We start from the raw sequence: 17,399 nt of genomic DNA, 5'->3' as shown, positions 1-17,399 counted from the left end.
TCAGCAGGGCATTAAAGGCTGTGTATCCAATGAATCTTACTGTATTTTAGTGCAAATCTATCTGTCACTTGAGAGTAGCAGTTCAAATTTGGCTGATTCCAACAAGGAGAGGTAGTGTGACATCCTCATCTTTAAATGCAATGGATGATGACTTATCAAGGTGAAACAGCTAAAAACTTCTAATATAGAGGATTTATTTCATGTATCGCAGTTTATCAACTTATAAAAGTCGAAACATTACTCCCTTAAGACCACGTTACATTTTCAGATAAACACTTAAAAGTCAGCCAGTTTCTTCAATAGTTCCATAAAAAAGTAATAATGTAACATAATTAGATACTTTTTTAATGAGTTATGCAATAGTGTAACAGGTTACTTGGTAAGCTCCCCCAACACAGCAGATGACCATGTATTAGGATGTATGTGTTCCCATGCTTAGGATAATGCTATTGTTAGGTTACTGAATAACAAATCTGGTTTGTATTTTCCAACATTATCATGAAAATATAGAATTCTACTCTCAATACTGCAATAAACAATATTATTTTTGAATGTAGGTTTTCATCAGAGCTAATAATGACTTTGCTTCCACATTGTAGAATAATAGTGAAGTCATCAAAACTTAAAAATAATACAGGCGGTGGCATTGGAATTGTGTAGTGAAAAATGTTCAATCTTGTATTTGACCTTATAAGTCGCCACCCTTTGCCCTTTACAGGGGTACTGTTTACAGCTCTGCACACTTTGGGCTTCCAGCAACAAACTCATGAGGTGCATCCTAATTTTATGTATCCTAAACACTTGTTGCCTATCTTTCTTTCACACTCTATTTCAATACATCAATAATAAAAAAAAAGATAATTATAGTTTTGAAGATGAATTGATATGTTGGCATGGAAAGTTGATTCATACAAGCTGAGTATGTCCAATGGTACTGTAAGTAAAACTCATTGAACCTCCAATAATTTCTCCATGAAGTACTATATCAGTGGTGGAATGTGTCTGTTCATCAAAAGTGTAGTTGACTTCCTAGAATTTAAAATAATGATTAATGTCATTAAGCAGTCACATCAGAAACTTTGTTAATATTACCATCATTTCTCTTTGATTTGGAAGCTTGTTGTCTACCAAGTATATTTTTACATTTTGACAAAATAATAGGATTTCAGACAGAATAGGAGGCTGTTGGTCATTTGACATGAATGCTTAGAGATTCGATGGGTTCCTTTTAGAGAATGCTTGGTTGAACTATTGGATGGTTTTTAAGAGTTCAAGATACATTTGAGAATGTGCCAAATGCTTAAGATTCAGGAAGTTACCCCTCAAGCTATCACATTAGTCTACTGGGCCCGACAAAACTCACATTGTTGCATAACACTGCTTGAAAAACCTTTCCCACTAAATAGCAAGCTTTGAGCCTTGTAGAATTTACCCGTTTTATTTTGTTTGTTTTTATAGATATTTGTGTATATATAGTTAAAGAGTAGTTAACATAGTAAGGAAAAATAATTAAGTTGAGGATTTGGTGAGAATCAATGAAGATCATTTACTCACCCTCGTGTCATTCCAAACCCATTTTTTCTGTCTTCCCTGGAACACAAAAGCACATTTTTAGCACAAATTCCAAACTGCTCTTTTTTATACAATAAAATACAATACCATTCCAATGTTTGGGTTCAGAGTTCAAGATTTTTTTTTTCTCAATTAATATTCAGCACTTTCAGTCCGCAAGGATGCAATAAACTGTGCTCATTAAAAAGTGGCAATAAAGACTTTTACATTGTAAAAAATAATAATAATAATCTAGGCCTATTTCAAATAAATGGTTCTTTTGAACTTTACTGAAAAAAATCCAAGAATTTTTAAGCAGCAAAACTATTTTCATATAAAAGGAAATCAGTGTTTTACATTCATTTATAAAAGATTTGACAACGTGACAAACCTTGCGTAAGAAGAATATTTATTAGGGGTGTAACGGTTCACAAAATTCACGGTTCGGTTCGATACAATACACTGATGTCACGGTTCGGTTCGGTTCGGTACGTTTTAGATACAGCAAAATGTAAAAACATCTCAACTTTTCAGAATGCCGCAAGCGCACCGCGGGTCATGTGACAAGAACTAACCAATCAGCTTCATCCTTTCCCGTAACAACGTTGAAAACTGAGCCAAGATGAAGGAACAGCTGATCATAGTTGTATATGGATTGCAATTTTGAAATAAATTTAGTAGCAGAGCTACTGCAAGCGATTTTTAGAGCTGCAAATCCATTTATCCTTCGCTGAAATTTCCGCGTCTCATGGAGAGAGCACGTCATTGTTGCTTAGCAAAGACAGACGCCTCATGAGCGCTTCTGCCCGAGCGCTTTGGAAAGGAGGAGAAAGACGCGCTTAGCGTTTTCCATGCGTTTTTAGGCGCGATATGTGAACGGCCTCTAAGGCGCTCGCTCACTCAGTACGCGCTGAAGGCTCGTTGCAAAATGTCTAATGCATTTAACAGACCAGAAATATAAGATCCTAAAATAACCAACAGGTCTAGTGTTTGGGTGCACTTTGGATTCCCTGTAAGCTATAATACCGGTGTGCTGCAGGGATAGTTTGTTGCGTGCATGTTTCTCCTTTTTTTCGTCTTTTCCCAGATACTGACACAATAAGGTGATGTCAGCGTAAATGAGTTGACATGTTTCAAGTATTCCCGCTGGTGTTTTTTTTTTTTTTTTTTGTATTCCGGCTGGTGTACCCTGTCATGTTGCAGATGCGACATACCGTTGTTTTTTTATCCACCACTCTCTTGCCATCACCATTATAGCTTAAAGGGAATCCAAAGTGCACCCAAACACCAGACCTGTTGGTTACTGGAGGATCTTCTTTTTCTGGTCTGTTAAACGCATTGGCCATTTTGCAACGAGCCTTCAGCGCGTACTGAGTGAGCGAGCGCCTGCTGAGTATCCTAACATAAACATATAAGATGGTGTTTTTTTCTTCTTCGGGAGTGTCAGGGGCGTTGCCTGTTACGTCGTTTGTGTTATTGGGCTACCTTGTTGAACGCATATCATTATATTTCTCTTTTTTTTTTTTTTTTTTTTTTTTTCAAATATAATTAATTAGTCCAACGAACCGTTCGGTATACATAATGCGTACCGCGTACCGAACCGAAAGCGTCGTACCGAACGGTTCAATACGAATACGCGTATCGTTACACCCCTAATATTTATATATTTTTTTTAATCTTATGAGCCCTAAACTTTTGAATGGTTAACAGGCTGAAAAGCTTCATCAAATATCTTAAATGTCTTGAAGCTGTATGATTCATGCTTGCACAAATTCAAACTTGGCACATGGCAAAGGCCATGAGAATCAATGAGAGAAACAGTGACTTTTGTCTTCAGTGATATTAAACATGGCTCAAAGCATCATGAGGAGCAGCTTGGAAATTTTGCTGGAAAATCATATGACTTTGAACAATAAGAAGCAATCTATTCCTTTAACACAACAGTCTCTTTTTTATATATATGTGCATCTTTTTTATATATATGTGCATAACATTTCTGTATGTTTCATTTCCACCAGTCAGCAACAAATCAGTTAACCTTTGTTGAAATCCTTTTATCCATTTGCTTTTGGTTATGCATTGCATCTTTCTTCATGCTGTGTTGTAATATTACAGTAAGCCTCTTCATTTCTTATCATTCTCTCATATTTCTCACCCTAGAATCCCTGTTCACTGCCCCTTCATCCCATGTGCTGTCGGACACTTTCCTTTCGTCAAACTACAGCAGAATTTTCCATGTTCCTCTTGTTTACTCCTTTGGTACATCCTGTTATTACACTTCTTCTCCTCCTCCCCTCTTTCCTTCTCTCTCGTTCCTCTGTCCCTTCTTCTTTCTCCTGGGTCAGTTCCCCCTAGTATCGTGCAGCTGTACCAGCCTGTGAGAAATCAGGACTGGTGCATCCCTTTCACTGTGACGGGCAACCCAAGGCCTGATCTGCACTGGTACCACGAGGGAAAGCTGCTGGAGGAGCAGCAGTTCATCAGGACTGAAATCCATGAAATCACGGATACAGAGTACCACGGCTGCCTGCAACTGGACATTCCCACTCATATCCATAACGGCATTTACACGCTGGTGGCTAGCAATGAGTTCGGAGAGGACAGGGCAAACGTGTCGGCACACTTCATGCACACACCTGATGTGGACCACTCAGGGACAGGTGGGCTTGTGTTTCCTTGCATCACTTAAAAATGTATGTTTTATTTGATTTATTATTATAAATAATGCAGCCTGTTTATGTGTACAATCAAACATCTGTCATATTTTTGTTTCCACAGAGGGAGTGTTCTATTATGGTGAGTTATCGTGTAAAACAATATTTTAATTAAAGCAAGTAAAGTTTTAAATATAATGTAATGTTAGTTGGATAAAATTTGACCCTAAAATTTAACCTTGTATTCAAAAGAAAAAGAACAAAGAAGTCCATTTTAGGACCTTTTAACATTGTGACAGTATTTATTAAAAAATTAAGCACACTTTCCCCACAAAATACAATTTTCTTTCTTTCTTTCTTTCTTTCTTTCTTTCTCTCTTTCTTTCCTATTTACTATATTGTGAAAACCTCTTGTTCTTAATTTCAAACTGAAAATCATCCTGTTTGGATACAATTATTTATTTTAAATCGTTATTGGAAATAATGGTTAGTACAAAGACTATTAGATATTATACTATTAATTCGTGTAATTTGCATCTTAAACTGCTTACACACATTTTCAAAACTTTGCCCCTTGTTTTTTCAAAACTTTACACACTCATCCAAGAATTGCACACGCAAAATGCAAAATGACTCACATCTCTTGCAAAATTAAGCACTGTATTCAAAATATCTCAATCACATTTAAAAAGCAAGCATTTGCAAACACCTGTGCCATAAAATTAATTCATGTTAGATTTTTGTGTGTTACATACAGATTGGTGTGCATCTTATGAAATTGAAAACCGAGTCCAATGGTTTTGCAGATTCTGGTGTTTGAGTGTCAGGATTCAGTAATTGTGACAAGTACAAATTTTGTGTGTAAGCAGGTTAAATAAACTTAGTGGACTATTTCCATTGGGGGGTGGGTTGTTTAATTTCAATGAAAATAATTGCACAATGCACAAAAACTTTATACTTATATTCTTTATGCAAAATATAATTCCTTATGATAATGAGGTGAAATATGACCAGTTTCCATGAGATTCACCCAGCTGCTCATTGTTATTCATATATATATATATATATATATATATATATATATATATATATATATATATATATATAGTGATGTTTATATAATGTTATATATTACTAGATAATCCTTTTTTTATTTTTCTTTCCATTTAAATGATGTAACACAGAAACAACATTTAGTCCAGGTAAGTCTGTTCCTCCCTTTATTACTCAAGTATCACATGAATTTCTTCAAGCCTTCAGGCTTTTATAGTTTTGAACTGCAGTCCTTAAAATAGTGTAATTTGTTTCATTTCTTTTAAGAAACCCCACTGGAGGACAAAGTCGCGGTATGTTTTTGTATAGTGCTATTAAAGGAAAATTTCAGGTTAAGTACATATTAAGTTTTATTGACAGCATCTGTGGACTGCTATTGATTACCATAGAAAATGATCCGGTTACTGAGGTAACCTTGGTTCTTTGAGATAAGGGAATGAGCGTTGCATTATGGGTTATCATTCTGTTTATCCTGTTACTGCAGCCTGATTTGTTAATGTTTGTGTAACTGCACAAACCAATGGCGCTTTAGCCCGCCAGAGAGGCTCAAATCTAGATTTACCATCTAAAGAAAAAATGGAATGCAGCGTCTTTAACCCTCTGCACGCAAGTGCGTTCACTTTCACTTACTTTTATTTGTATACACTGACAATGACCACAAAACATTGTGCTTTTGCACAATAAACAAAACAAACATGGTGCACTTTCTGCCATCTAGTTCTCCGTGAGCAACTTTCTTACAAACTCAGCTGATATTTGACACAGAGACGTGAGAAATATGTTTATAGAAAGCTGAACGAATTAAAACAAATATTTTTCTGATTATGTTATCCATATAAAACTAAAGCCTTACTAAACCGTCTTTTTAGGCAACAGCCAGACATGGGTGTCATGTAGGCTAATAAAATATGTTTAATGGGACTAAAACATTAGAAATGTATAATTAGGCTCTATAACATTTCCTTTCCACAGTTATTCAAACAGCAAATAAATTATAGCTATTGTTATATAGAAATTAACTGGCATTATCACTAACTTCAGAGGCGTCATGTCCATTCAAAGGATTTTTCAGATTTCTGAGCCAAATGTATTTTTTATGCAGCTTCCAAGAGACAAAAATAGCAGAATAATATTTTTTATATTTGATACAATCACACCAGTGTGATTAGATCGTTCAGTTCGGCACAGCATCAGCTGCTAAATTAAAAATTTGCATTCACGTTTTGGCTGGCGCTGAGCCAGAGACAGGTGTGTTTGAGTAGCGCTGCTGTCTTATAACAAATCACACGTGATTAAGTTGATCTTATGAATGCAATAGCCATTTATTGTAATTTATTCTTACCTACATAGAGTGTGTTATTTTTACATAAACCTGTACGGATTTTACTAGTTGGGCTTTTCTTGCTGAAATGTATTGTTTAACTTTTCTTTAGCTTTTTTGTTATTCAGATAAATTGTTATTCAAAGTATGTTCTATTTGTTAACCAAAGAAGGCTATATTTTTATAAAAAATGTAAGTATTACAGTTTTAAAGCTAAAAGTCTAAACTATTCTATGTTTGACTCAAATTGAAAGAATAAAGAGTTACATTTTTAAGATGTAGCCTAATTAGAGATTTGAATAATTAAGTTACTTATTGAGTAAATTAGTAAATTTTCAGACAGAGTAATTAGTAATTTAAATACAATATTAATGATGTAATTAGTAATTAATTACTTTTTGAAAGTAACTTACCCAACACTGAGAGCTGCTCAGACTCTCTGACTGACTTAGAGCACTCAATGTAAACGCCCGGACCAGGCACAATAAGTTCTGACCCTGTTCACCCTCCACAGCTCATCGTGTGAAAGTGGGAAACTGGCATGTGTGATTACAGGGAGAGGAATTTTGCTCTTTATAGTATGTGGCACAAGCTGGTTTTTCATTTGCACCTGCAATGTCTTTTGTGCCTCAATGAAGCGCTCTGTGATACTGTCCACAGCCAGGGCAAAGAGTACTTTGGGAGAGACAGGGGAGTCCAGGAAGGCCATTTTCTCAGTGTCCCTGATCTCCATGAAGTTTAGCCACAGGTGGTGTCTAGCACCACTAAGTTGGCCATGCCCAAAGCCTGCGCCGTCACCTTCGTGGCATGCAGAGCCAGATCGGTCACTGTGTGCAGCTTTCTGAAGGTGCTGATCTCTGCCAGACTCATCCATGCCACTGAGAAGTTTGGCTTGAAATACTTGGACAACAGACATTGAGCCAGCCTGGCCAGCCATTGCATACGCCTTGTTGGCTAGAGCTGACATCAGATCAGCTTGAACAGACTTGAGCCCTTGGGTCGACACAGCCACTTTGATAGGGGAGAGCTTACTTTACCCCTTTTCTTCAGCGCCATCTATGGTGGTGAGCGCAGCTGTAGTGGAAGGGTTAACACATGCTGAGTATCGTGCCCATCATATTTTATTGAGCTTGTCATGAGCTGCAGGCAGAAAAGGAGCTGGCCGCTGTAAGGTAAAAGGCTGATGGTGTCCCTTTAAGAACCACACGTTGAGGTGGCCGGGGGTGAGCTCTTCCATGATTGTCCAATCCAGGTTGAGTTCCTCTATTGCCCTCCTGAGGACATGGATCAGCTCTGAGTCTACGCTGGGGTGAGCAGACTGAGATAGAGCAGGGGCTGCAGTCTCTTTTCTGGCCACTCCAGTATATAGAGTCATCAACGATCAGCTCCTCTTCAGAAGTACCAAAAGTGCCCATCAGCGTCTTGCAAGGGGTCCTTGCAGGCGCCGCATTCAAGGAGAGACATTTGCAACAATGCCGCTGGAAAATTGCTCTGGAAATGCTCTTAATTTGCCAGATGGACATATGGGAATGTCTTAAATACTTAACTGACTTAAATAGAGGTCAGCTCCGCTCTTTCTGGTGGTCTAAAGCACCATTGTTTTATGCAGTTACACAAACTATTTTTATAGGAATAGGAACTATTTTGACCCATCCATCAGTTTGTACTTGCAACGAAAGTCTATGGGGCCAGCATTCTACAGAATGGGACTACCTTTCTGGATGGAAGAATTTTGCCCCATATACTTTATTATTTATTATTCTTTATATACAAACAGAGAGACTAGACACATTTAATTTCTGTAGTAACTGACAGCAGGCTGCAGATATTATTGACAGAGTTTAACATATATTCACCAAGGATATTCTGCTTATTGTTTGATTTATTATTGGAGAATTTACATTTGTGATAATATCATTAAAGCAAGAAATTTCAATTTGTAAATGACTTTTTTTTTATACAATCAATTTAAACCCAGCCCAGACGTGCTTGCTTCAGTAAGATCTACTGTACCTTTATATATTCTAGGTTTATATAGTGGTTGGAATAGCTGGGGTTGCTTTAACTGGATGTATCCTGATGTTAGTTTTCCTCAAGTATGGCAGAAGCTCCAAGTTTGGTATGAAAGGTGAGTGCACCAATTTATCTTTTCAATTCTGCTGTTTTTTTTTTTTTTAAAGGTCCCCTTCTTCGTGATCCCATGTTTTAAACTTTAGTTAGTGTGTAATGTTGTTGTTAGAGTATAAATAATATCTGTAAAATTCTAAAGCTCAAAGTTCAATGCCAAGCGAGATATTTTATTTAACAGAATTCGCCTACAAAAAAAACTACCCGTTTGGACTACACCCCTCTAGTTCCTGCAGTAATGACATCACTAAAACAGTTTATTTGACTAACCTCCGCCCACAGGAATACACAAACAGGGTGGCGTGGTCTTGTTGCGCTCCGACAGAGAAGAGGAAGAGTTGCATTTGTGTTTGTCGCCATGTCGTCGAAACGCTGTTATTTTCACCTTTGGAGTCCAATCATCTTTGTTTGGGCTTCCCATGGACGCTGTATTTTGAGACTAATGGTTATAATTTATGTTTAACTCGGTTCCCGAAAATTATAATCCACATGTAAAACTATGTGCAGCACATTTTGCTGAGGACAGCTTCCTCGATCTCAATCAGTTTAATGCCGGATTCGCACAAAGATTATTCTTGAAAGATGGAGCAGTTCCCTCTTTGTCTGGAGAAGGTGTTGTTTCTGGACCACAACCGGTAATTGTATTTTATTATTTAAGTTGGTGCGTTTAACAGTTTCTGTAACTTATTACTCAAAGGGCAATGCTGTTTAGCTTTGTTTTATTAGATGTTAGGGCTGTGCAAAAAAACGAATGCGATTTTCATGCGCATCTCGTCAGTAAAAACGCTCCTGTGATTATAAGTACATCTCCAGCACATGCTCCTGCCCACTTGGTTCTCAAAACTAGCCAACAATCGCGTTTCCAGCATTGTAGGCAGCCTGCGCTCAGCTGCTGTCGAATCACAACACAGGAACCGCTGGTCCAATCAGAACTCGTTACGTATTTCTGAAGGAGGGACTTTATAGAACAAGAAAGTCATCAGCCCGTTTTTATGAAAGTGAAAACAGCGGTAAACAGATATGTGAATTGTGTGAAAAATACTGTTTTTTTTAACACGCTAAACATGAACACATGTTATATTGCACACTGTAAACACAATAAAGCTTAAAAAAAGTGCGTAAAACTGAACCTTAAGTCATTATAACATATCTCTTAATACACATACCTGGTTATTCCATATACATTTTTAAGGCAACATATCATAAAAATATAACTTTTTAAATGTTTATGTGCTATAATTAGGTCCCGGTGCATCTGCCAACCGTGAAAATGTAAAAAAAAAAAAAAAAAAAAAAAAACAAAACACAATCCTGTAAATTTTTCGATTAGCATCTCTCTTTAAGCTTATGAAAAAAACAAGCCTCTCAGATTTCACTCCCTCAATGATTTAGAAAGGGGGTTTTATTATAATATTCCCGCCCCTTAATCTGAACATTTACAGCCACAGCACTGCCATTGTATTTGTTTTTGTGAGCGACAACGATGTATATCAGATCTAACGCCATAGCAAAAGTTTTGGCAAAGCATGCTAATTATTCTGTCTTTGGCTGCACTGAAGAGCAAATAACACTATTTAGAAATCCCACCCTCAGATGAGACAAGAGAGCAATATATTTATAGATTTATTCATTGTATATTAGGCTGCTGCTATACAGATTTAATATATAGTAAACATACAATTTATTTCGTTTACCTTCACAGACATTACCAACTGTTTTTGTAACTTGTGTATTTTTAAGTGTTTTTAAGCTATAAAACATGAAAGAGAACTTAGTTTAGCACTCAAATGTTGTGTGACAGCCGCTTTCTTTGAGCAGGCTTCGGATGTGTGCGCTCTGAGAAGTTTCTGCTGATATGTTTCAGAATGCATGATTTCAGCATGATAGACATGATAATCAAAACCAAACAGATGGGGTTTTTTTGTTTTTGTTTTTATCACAGTATCTGCGGTATCAGATGTAAAGGCACAGCCTATTCCGGAAAAGGGAAAGGAAAAGTGCGGCAGCTAATTTACATTTAAAGAGACATGCGAGAAACCAGTGTGTCTCTGCTTCCACTCATAGGCATTTTCAAAATTATATAATAAATTATCTGTGGGGTATTTTGAGCTGAAACTTCAAATAAACTTTCTGGGGACACCTGAGACTTATATTACCTGTTGTAAAAAGGTGCATGGGTCTCCTTTAAAGGGCCATGAAACCCCAGACTACTTTTTGTTGAAATTTTAGCAGAGGTGTTTGTGTTGCTCATCATAGAAGACTATGTTAGCATCCAATAATTTTAACTAATTTTTTTTTTTTTTTTTTTTTTTTTTTTTCATCTTCCTGGTTTAAAATCTACATTGTGCTGACATTGTTACATTGTTTTTGCTTTATAATAAGAGTTCAGCACAAATGTGATTTGTTCACTTGGTGAGCATAACTGTTTTTACAGCTCTGTGATACAACCCATCAAAAGTATGGCGTCAATGCAATGACAATATTATCCGATTGCACAACTGATGCTGGCGCGCGCGCTAAATGGCTTCCGCGAGAGGAAAACTAAATCGGACGCGAGGACATACAGGGCACAGCAAAAGTGTATTAAGCAGCTCCAGCCCGGCCAATGTTTCGAGATGGAAAGCACAGGGGGCTGCCAGCACTTCCTCCAGTTCTGGGAACCACAACAGATTAGGCCTTTTCAGTGCCCCTTACTGAACAGATTTCCTTTCCTCTCTGATTTTGCAAAGCATGTGAGGCAGAAGTTTCACTGGAGGGAGATAATATTGCATACTTTCGCCACCTTAAAAGCTTCACTGAAGAAAAGCATACTTACCGTCTTTTCCGCACTTTTTTTCATAGTTTGGATGGTCCTGCGACTTATAGTCAGGTGCGACTTATCAAAATTAATTTGACATGAACCAAGAGAAATGAACTTAGAGAAACGAACCAAGAGAAAGCATTACCGTCGTACAGCCGTGAGAGGGCGCTCTATGCTGCTCAGTGCTCTTGTAGACTACACTAAGCAGCATAGAGCGCACTCTCACGGCTGTAGACGGTAATGTTTTCTCTTGGTTCTCGGTTAGAAATAAATGCGATTTATAGTCCAGTGTGACTTATATGTGTTTTTTTCCTCAACATGACATATTTTTGGACTGATGCGACTTATACTCAGGTGCAGACTTATAGTCCGAAAAATACGGTACATAATTTCAGCCAGCTATGAGCTAATGCATCTACTCCCAGGGGAGAGGGTGTCAGTGAATAAAATAGCAGGCAGTGAGTGTTATCCAAAACATATTGCCTTTAAAGGCGGCTACAAGCTTACGCCCCTTGGTGATTTATAGATGCTACGGTTGTCATGCTGTCTGTCCTGATGAGGATGTGGGTCCTGAACGTGAGGGTGGAGAATGTCCAGGAGAAAGCACTAGATGTAGACCACAAAGCTCCAGACAGTTTATGTGCCACAACTTCTACGTTTCTGGCACTGAGGAGGAGTGTGAACCTTCCTGAACATGGCAGGAATTGGCTAATAACCTTAGACTTAGTTTAACATACTCCACTTGGTCAGTGCTATCCACAGAAGACAGGAGAGAGGATCCCAGGTTGTGCACTGGCAGTGCAGTGTAATCCAGTGGGCTGTTAGACCACTCCTCTGTCACAGATGCTGTCACTGAAATGAAATCATTCTCCTATTCAGCACCCACCCTGCCACTGAAGGACACAACATCTTGAATGGGGGATGGGTGGAGAACATTGGTCACTAAGCACACTGGAAGGGGACCTGCAGCGTGTGGGCACTGAGCCTGCGCAGGTTGTCACCTGACCCTGACAGATCCGCATCAGAAGCTCGCTGCACTTTCCTCCTTGGCTCAAAAGAGGCTGCAGATGTAGAGCATGGCAGGGCTAGTAGGGCGAGTTCATCACCTTGGACTATGGCTACACAGAGTTTGAGAGTCCAGAGGCTCATATCTCCACAGTGGGGGCAGTCTGACGCCCCCAACCACCGATTCTGTGTGGGCGTGACCCAGGCAGCAGACGCACGACTTGTGGCCATCAGAGAGTTGGACTGGCTCTACACAGGAGAGCCAATTGCGAGTCATCCTTGTTTCCCGAGCTCAATGGTACACAGCAGGGGAAGAGAAGGCATGGCCACTGCAGCATGTAGATCACGGTGAGTAGTCTTGTTGATAGGCTTCTTGCTTCACATAGAAGATTGGCTGAAGATCTCACTGCCGGCTCTTGTTCACACCGAACAGCAGAAAAAGAGCATGTGGTCTTCCCGGCAGGAATTGGCTAATAGCCTTCGGCTGTGAACGTCTGTACCTTAGGTCTCTACCTTGCTCTGATTTTGAGGTGAGTATTGTATGTTTTTTGACTACTGCACTGCATAGTGGAACATTCAAAACATAAACATGACAATTGCAATCGCCACCCACAACAGGCAGGAGAGCATGGTGAACACACAGTGAAGTGAGCAGTCTTCGGCTCTGGGTGTAGATTTCCTCCTCCGAGAGGCAACATCATGAACAAGGCTTTGATTTCCGGTGCCGGTGGCCGTCTCTGCCAGCTTCGGCCAAGGCTGTCTTGGTCTCACCGCTGGCTCATGTTCACGCCGAACAGCAGCAGAAGAGGCGTGCGGTCTTCCCGCGTGGTGCTGAGGAGGAGTGGCAACCTTCCTGCGCATTTTGGCAGGAATTGGCTAATAGCCTTAGACTGTGAATTTCCCTATTGCTGCTCCGAAGAGACCTGAGGGATTCACAGGAACACCCAGAAGCGCCATTTTTTCAGAGTTTTTAACTCAGTCAGAGTAAGCCACAAGTGAAGATCTGTTGTGCTGTCATGAGCTGTCAGCTTGGTCGCTCTGAGGGCCAGATCCGTAGCGCATCAGCTCTTTGAAAACTGCAGGGTCAGGCCTGTCCTAATCCAGAGACTTGAACAGCTTGGCCTGAGACATCTGGAGTATCGCCATCACGTGCAGGGCTGAAGTTGCTTTGGCCACCACTGAGCCAAAGCCTTGCCGACGAAGTTTGCAGTGGCGGAGCAAGGTTTAGAGGGGAGAAATGTGTTGTTTCTCACTCTCAAGTTCACCGCAACATCTTGCCTCTTGCAGGAGGTTGGCTTAAGGAAAAGATTCTGAATGGATGAAGTACAAGCGCTACTTCATATAGCGTAGGAGCCCCTCATATTTTGTGTGATTGAACACCACTGGCCAGTTTCACTGGGATGATTCAGTACGGCTTCAGTAGTATTTGGAGAAAAGGGTAATTCCCATAGCAATGTAGAGTGACCAAATCGAAAGGGAACCAATATCTTTACCACTCCAAAGGCGGCACCTAGTGGCAAAGAAGGAATTTGCATTTTCATTCAGACCAACCTGAAAAGACCAACAAGTGGGTGGGCAGTATGCTAATGTTTCATGTTGAGTTCAACATAAAATGGCAGACATGGGGACTTGTGACTTGGTGACTTGGACTCGAGTCGACTCGAGTCGCTATTTTTAGGACTTGAGACTCGACTCGGACTTGGAAGTTAAAGACTCGGGACTTGACTTGACTTGAGATACGATGACTTGAATGACTTGAGTGTTAATCACATCATGTTTTCAGTTTGAATATAAAATATATAAATTATTTTTTTAAATAAAGTTGATTACTCAGCTGGAGCGCAGGCTGAGAATAGCGTCGTGACTGGATCAGGACACTATCATCAGTCATGCCCTCTCTACCTTACACACACCACGCCCACTTAAATCAGATATCACATCACATCAACATGTCAGCCTGAGAGGTACCGAGGGTCATCGCTTTTGTCTTCAATAGTTCGCGCCTAAAAACGCGTGGAAAACGCTAGTCGCGCCGCTTTCTCCTTGTTTCCAAAGCGCTCGGACAGAAGTGCTCCTGGGGCGTCTGTCGTTGCTAAGCATCCATGACACGCTCTCTCTCAATGAAGACGTAGAAATTTCAGCAAAGGATAAATGGATTTGCAGCACTAAAAATCGCTCGCAGTAGCGCTGCTAATAAATTCGTTTCAAAATGGCAATCCATATACAGCTATGAACAGCTGTTCCTTCATCTTAGCTGAGCTTTCAACGTTGATACGGGAAAGGATGAAGCTGATTGATTATTGTCACATGACCTGCGGTGCGCTTGCGGCATTCTGAAAAGTTTAGATGTTTATAACTCGATGCGGTGCGACGCGCGCGCGTTGCTTCCATTATGAGCGCGCATACCGCGCGCCTACATTGGAAATAACGAACTTGCGCGCGCAAAAGACGTGATGTGAACGGCCCCTAATGATCCGCTAGCAGGCAATCAAAAAAACGCATTCCAGGGGCGGCGCTAGGGCTGGGCTAAGGGGGCATAAGCCCCGAATATTTTGTTACCTTGTCTTTCTCATAGAGCAAAACAATTAATCAGAAAAACTAATGTAGCTGCCGCGATTACCCAATCATGAGTACAGAATATAAATATGACGTATTTTAAGTTGTTTCATACTTTTTTGTTATGTACAGTACAGACCAAAAGTTTGGACACACCTTCTCATTCAAAGAGTTTTCTTTATTTTCATGAATATGAAAATTGTAGAGTCAGACTGAAGGCATCAAGGGCTATTTGACCAAGAAGGAGAGTGATGGGGTGCTGCGCCAGATGACCTGGCCTCCACAGTCACCGGACCTGAACCCAATCGAGATGGTTTAGGGGTGAGCTGGACCGCAGACAGAAGGCAAAAGGGCCAACAAGTGCTAAGCATCTCTCGGGGAACTCCTTCAAGACTGTTGGAAGACCATTTCAGGTGACTACCTCTTGAAGCTCATCAAGAGAACGCCAAGAGTGTGCAAAGCAGTAATCAAAGCAGAAGGTGGCTACTTCGAAGAACCTACAATATGACATATTTTTGGTTGTTTCACACTTTTTTGTTATGTATATAATTCCATATATAATTCCACATGTGTTAATTCATAGTTTTGATGCCTTCAGTGTGAATCTACAATTTGCATAGTCATGAAAATAAAGAAAACTCTTTGAATGAGAAGTGTGTCCAAACTTTTGGTCTGTACTGTACATAACAAAAAAAGTATGAAACAACTGAAAATACGTCATATTTATATTCTATACTCTGAGAGAGAGAAAGAGAGAGGAGAAAAGTAACAGTTTAATGTTGTATGTAAACTGTGTTTGAGAGAGAGAGAGAGAGAGAGAGAGGTGTTCAGAGAGGAGTCTGTTGGATGTTTAGCTGTTATTTGTTTTATGGACTCAATGTTGAAAATGTAAAACATTTCAAACACTGTTGGCAGAAGTGAAAAATAAATAAATTTTAGGAAGTTACAATTTTGTTTGATTCCATGATGTATTTTACTGAACATGAGTATATACAATGCAAATCCAAATTATTTTAATTTACTGACAGTTACTTATATCTTGTTTTTTAACTTTATTAAGATCAGATTCTGCAGGTAAAATGACAATATTAAGGTGACTTGACTTGGACTTGACTTGACATAGCTTGTGACTTGACTTGACTTGACTTGCCCAAGAAAAAAATACTTGGGACTTACTTGAGACTTGAAGGTTAAGACTTGAGACTTACTTGAGACTTGCACATGTGTGACTTGGTCCCATCTCTGTAAAATGGCTTGTGATTCGTTTTAAAAATGACTCGTTTCAATTATTCAGTGTCAGCTCAGATTTAAAACTTTGCAGGATGTTTTCATCCACTTAGAGATGCGTTGCACATTTCATGAAAGGTCATTTTCAAAAACATTGTTTTAGAAAATGTTTTAGAAAACTTTCAAGTCTGTCTCCATTCTGATAAGGAACACCTAAATTTCACAATTGAATTGGTTGCCGTTGAAAATAATAAATGAATAAAAATCAAATCAAATAATTACTTTTTTTTTCATTTGTTTCACTGAGAAATGTCAAACTACGTTAAGTAAAGTCAGGTAACATCATATAATACTGTAACATATCACATACAAATACAGAATATTATGAATTTGAGTTTTTCTAAATTCAACCTTCTAAACAAAAGTTATGGTTATTGTTTTCTCTCTCATAATAATGCTTTTTCAACACATGATGTATGTTAATGTGTATTGAGAATGTACATTTTTATTATTTCTTTGGATTATTGTATTGTCTGATTTTTTTCTGACCAGGCTCTTCATCTGTAATCAGTAATGACGACGACTCAGCCAGCCCGCTTCACCACGTTTCCAATGGCAACAACACACCATCATCATCAGAGATGGGCCAAGATGCCGTTATCATCGGAATGACAAAGATTCCAGTCATCGAGAACCCCCAGTACTTCCGCAACCCTGGCAGCATGATGAAATCGGACACTCGTGAGTTGCCGTGGCATGCTGGGCTGTCAGCGGCCCCACTCCATCCTCTGAAATAGATTCCAGCCTAGGTTGCCACTGGTCAGTTGTTATAGTAACCTCCCCTTCAGGATGGCTGACGTTCTGTAACTTAATCACTGCTGGAGTATAGATGATCCTGCAAGTGTTCTTCATTTAAATTCATTTACATTTCAGGATCTGTAAATCGTGTACCTGTAAATCTTTCCAACAACTGATTGATCGTTATTGATGTATGTAGGGTTAAGTCAACATAAAATCAATATTGACTCTATTTGTTTTCTTATTGCATGTTATTGATGTTATTATGGAATATTAATGATTAGTGATCTCTAACCTAATCTATAGG

General features: G+C 39.2%; 1 protein-coding gene across 1 annotated transcript in view; it reads left to right on the top strand.

The window, feature by feature from the left end:
• Positions 1 to 17,399, top strand: part of LOC113049835 (BDNF/NT-3 growth factors receptor-like) — a 39,861-nt gene that overhangs the window by 9,257 nt on the left and 13,205 nt on the right. Inside the window, exons 8-13 of the mRNA XM_026212496.1 lie at positions 3,897 to 4,211; positions 4,330 to 4,347; positions 5,390 to 5,407; positions 5,526 to 5,551; positions 8,608 to 8,707; positions 16,847 to 17,035. Coding sequence (XP_026068281.1) covers positions 3,897 to 4,211; positions 4,330 to 4,347; positions 5,390 to 5,407; positions 5,526 to 5,551; positions 8,608 to 8,707; positions 16,847 to 17,035 — 666 coding nt within the window. The remainder of the gene's footprint in view (positions 1 to 3,896; positions 4,212 to 4,329; positions 4,348 to 5,389; positions 5,408 to 5,525; positions 5,552 to 8,607; positions 8,708 to 16,846; positions 17,036 to 17,399) is intronic.

Source organism: Carassius auratus, chromosome 30 (assembly GCF_003368295.1).
Source record: "Carassius auratus strain Wakin chromosome 30, ASM336829v1, whole genome shotgun sequence".
NCBI lineage: Eukaryota > Metazoa > Chordata > Actinopteri > Cypriniformes > Cyprinidae > Carassius > Carassius auratus.
The sequence above is the reverse complement of the archived record's forward strand: the minus strand, read 5'-3'. Positions and strand labels throughout refer to the sequence as shown.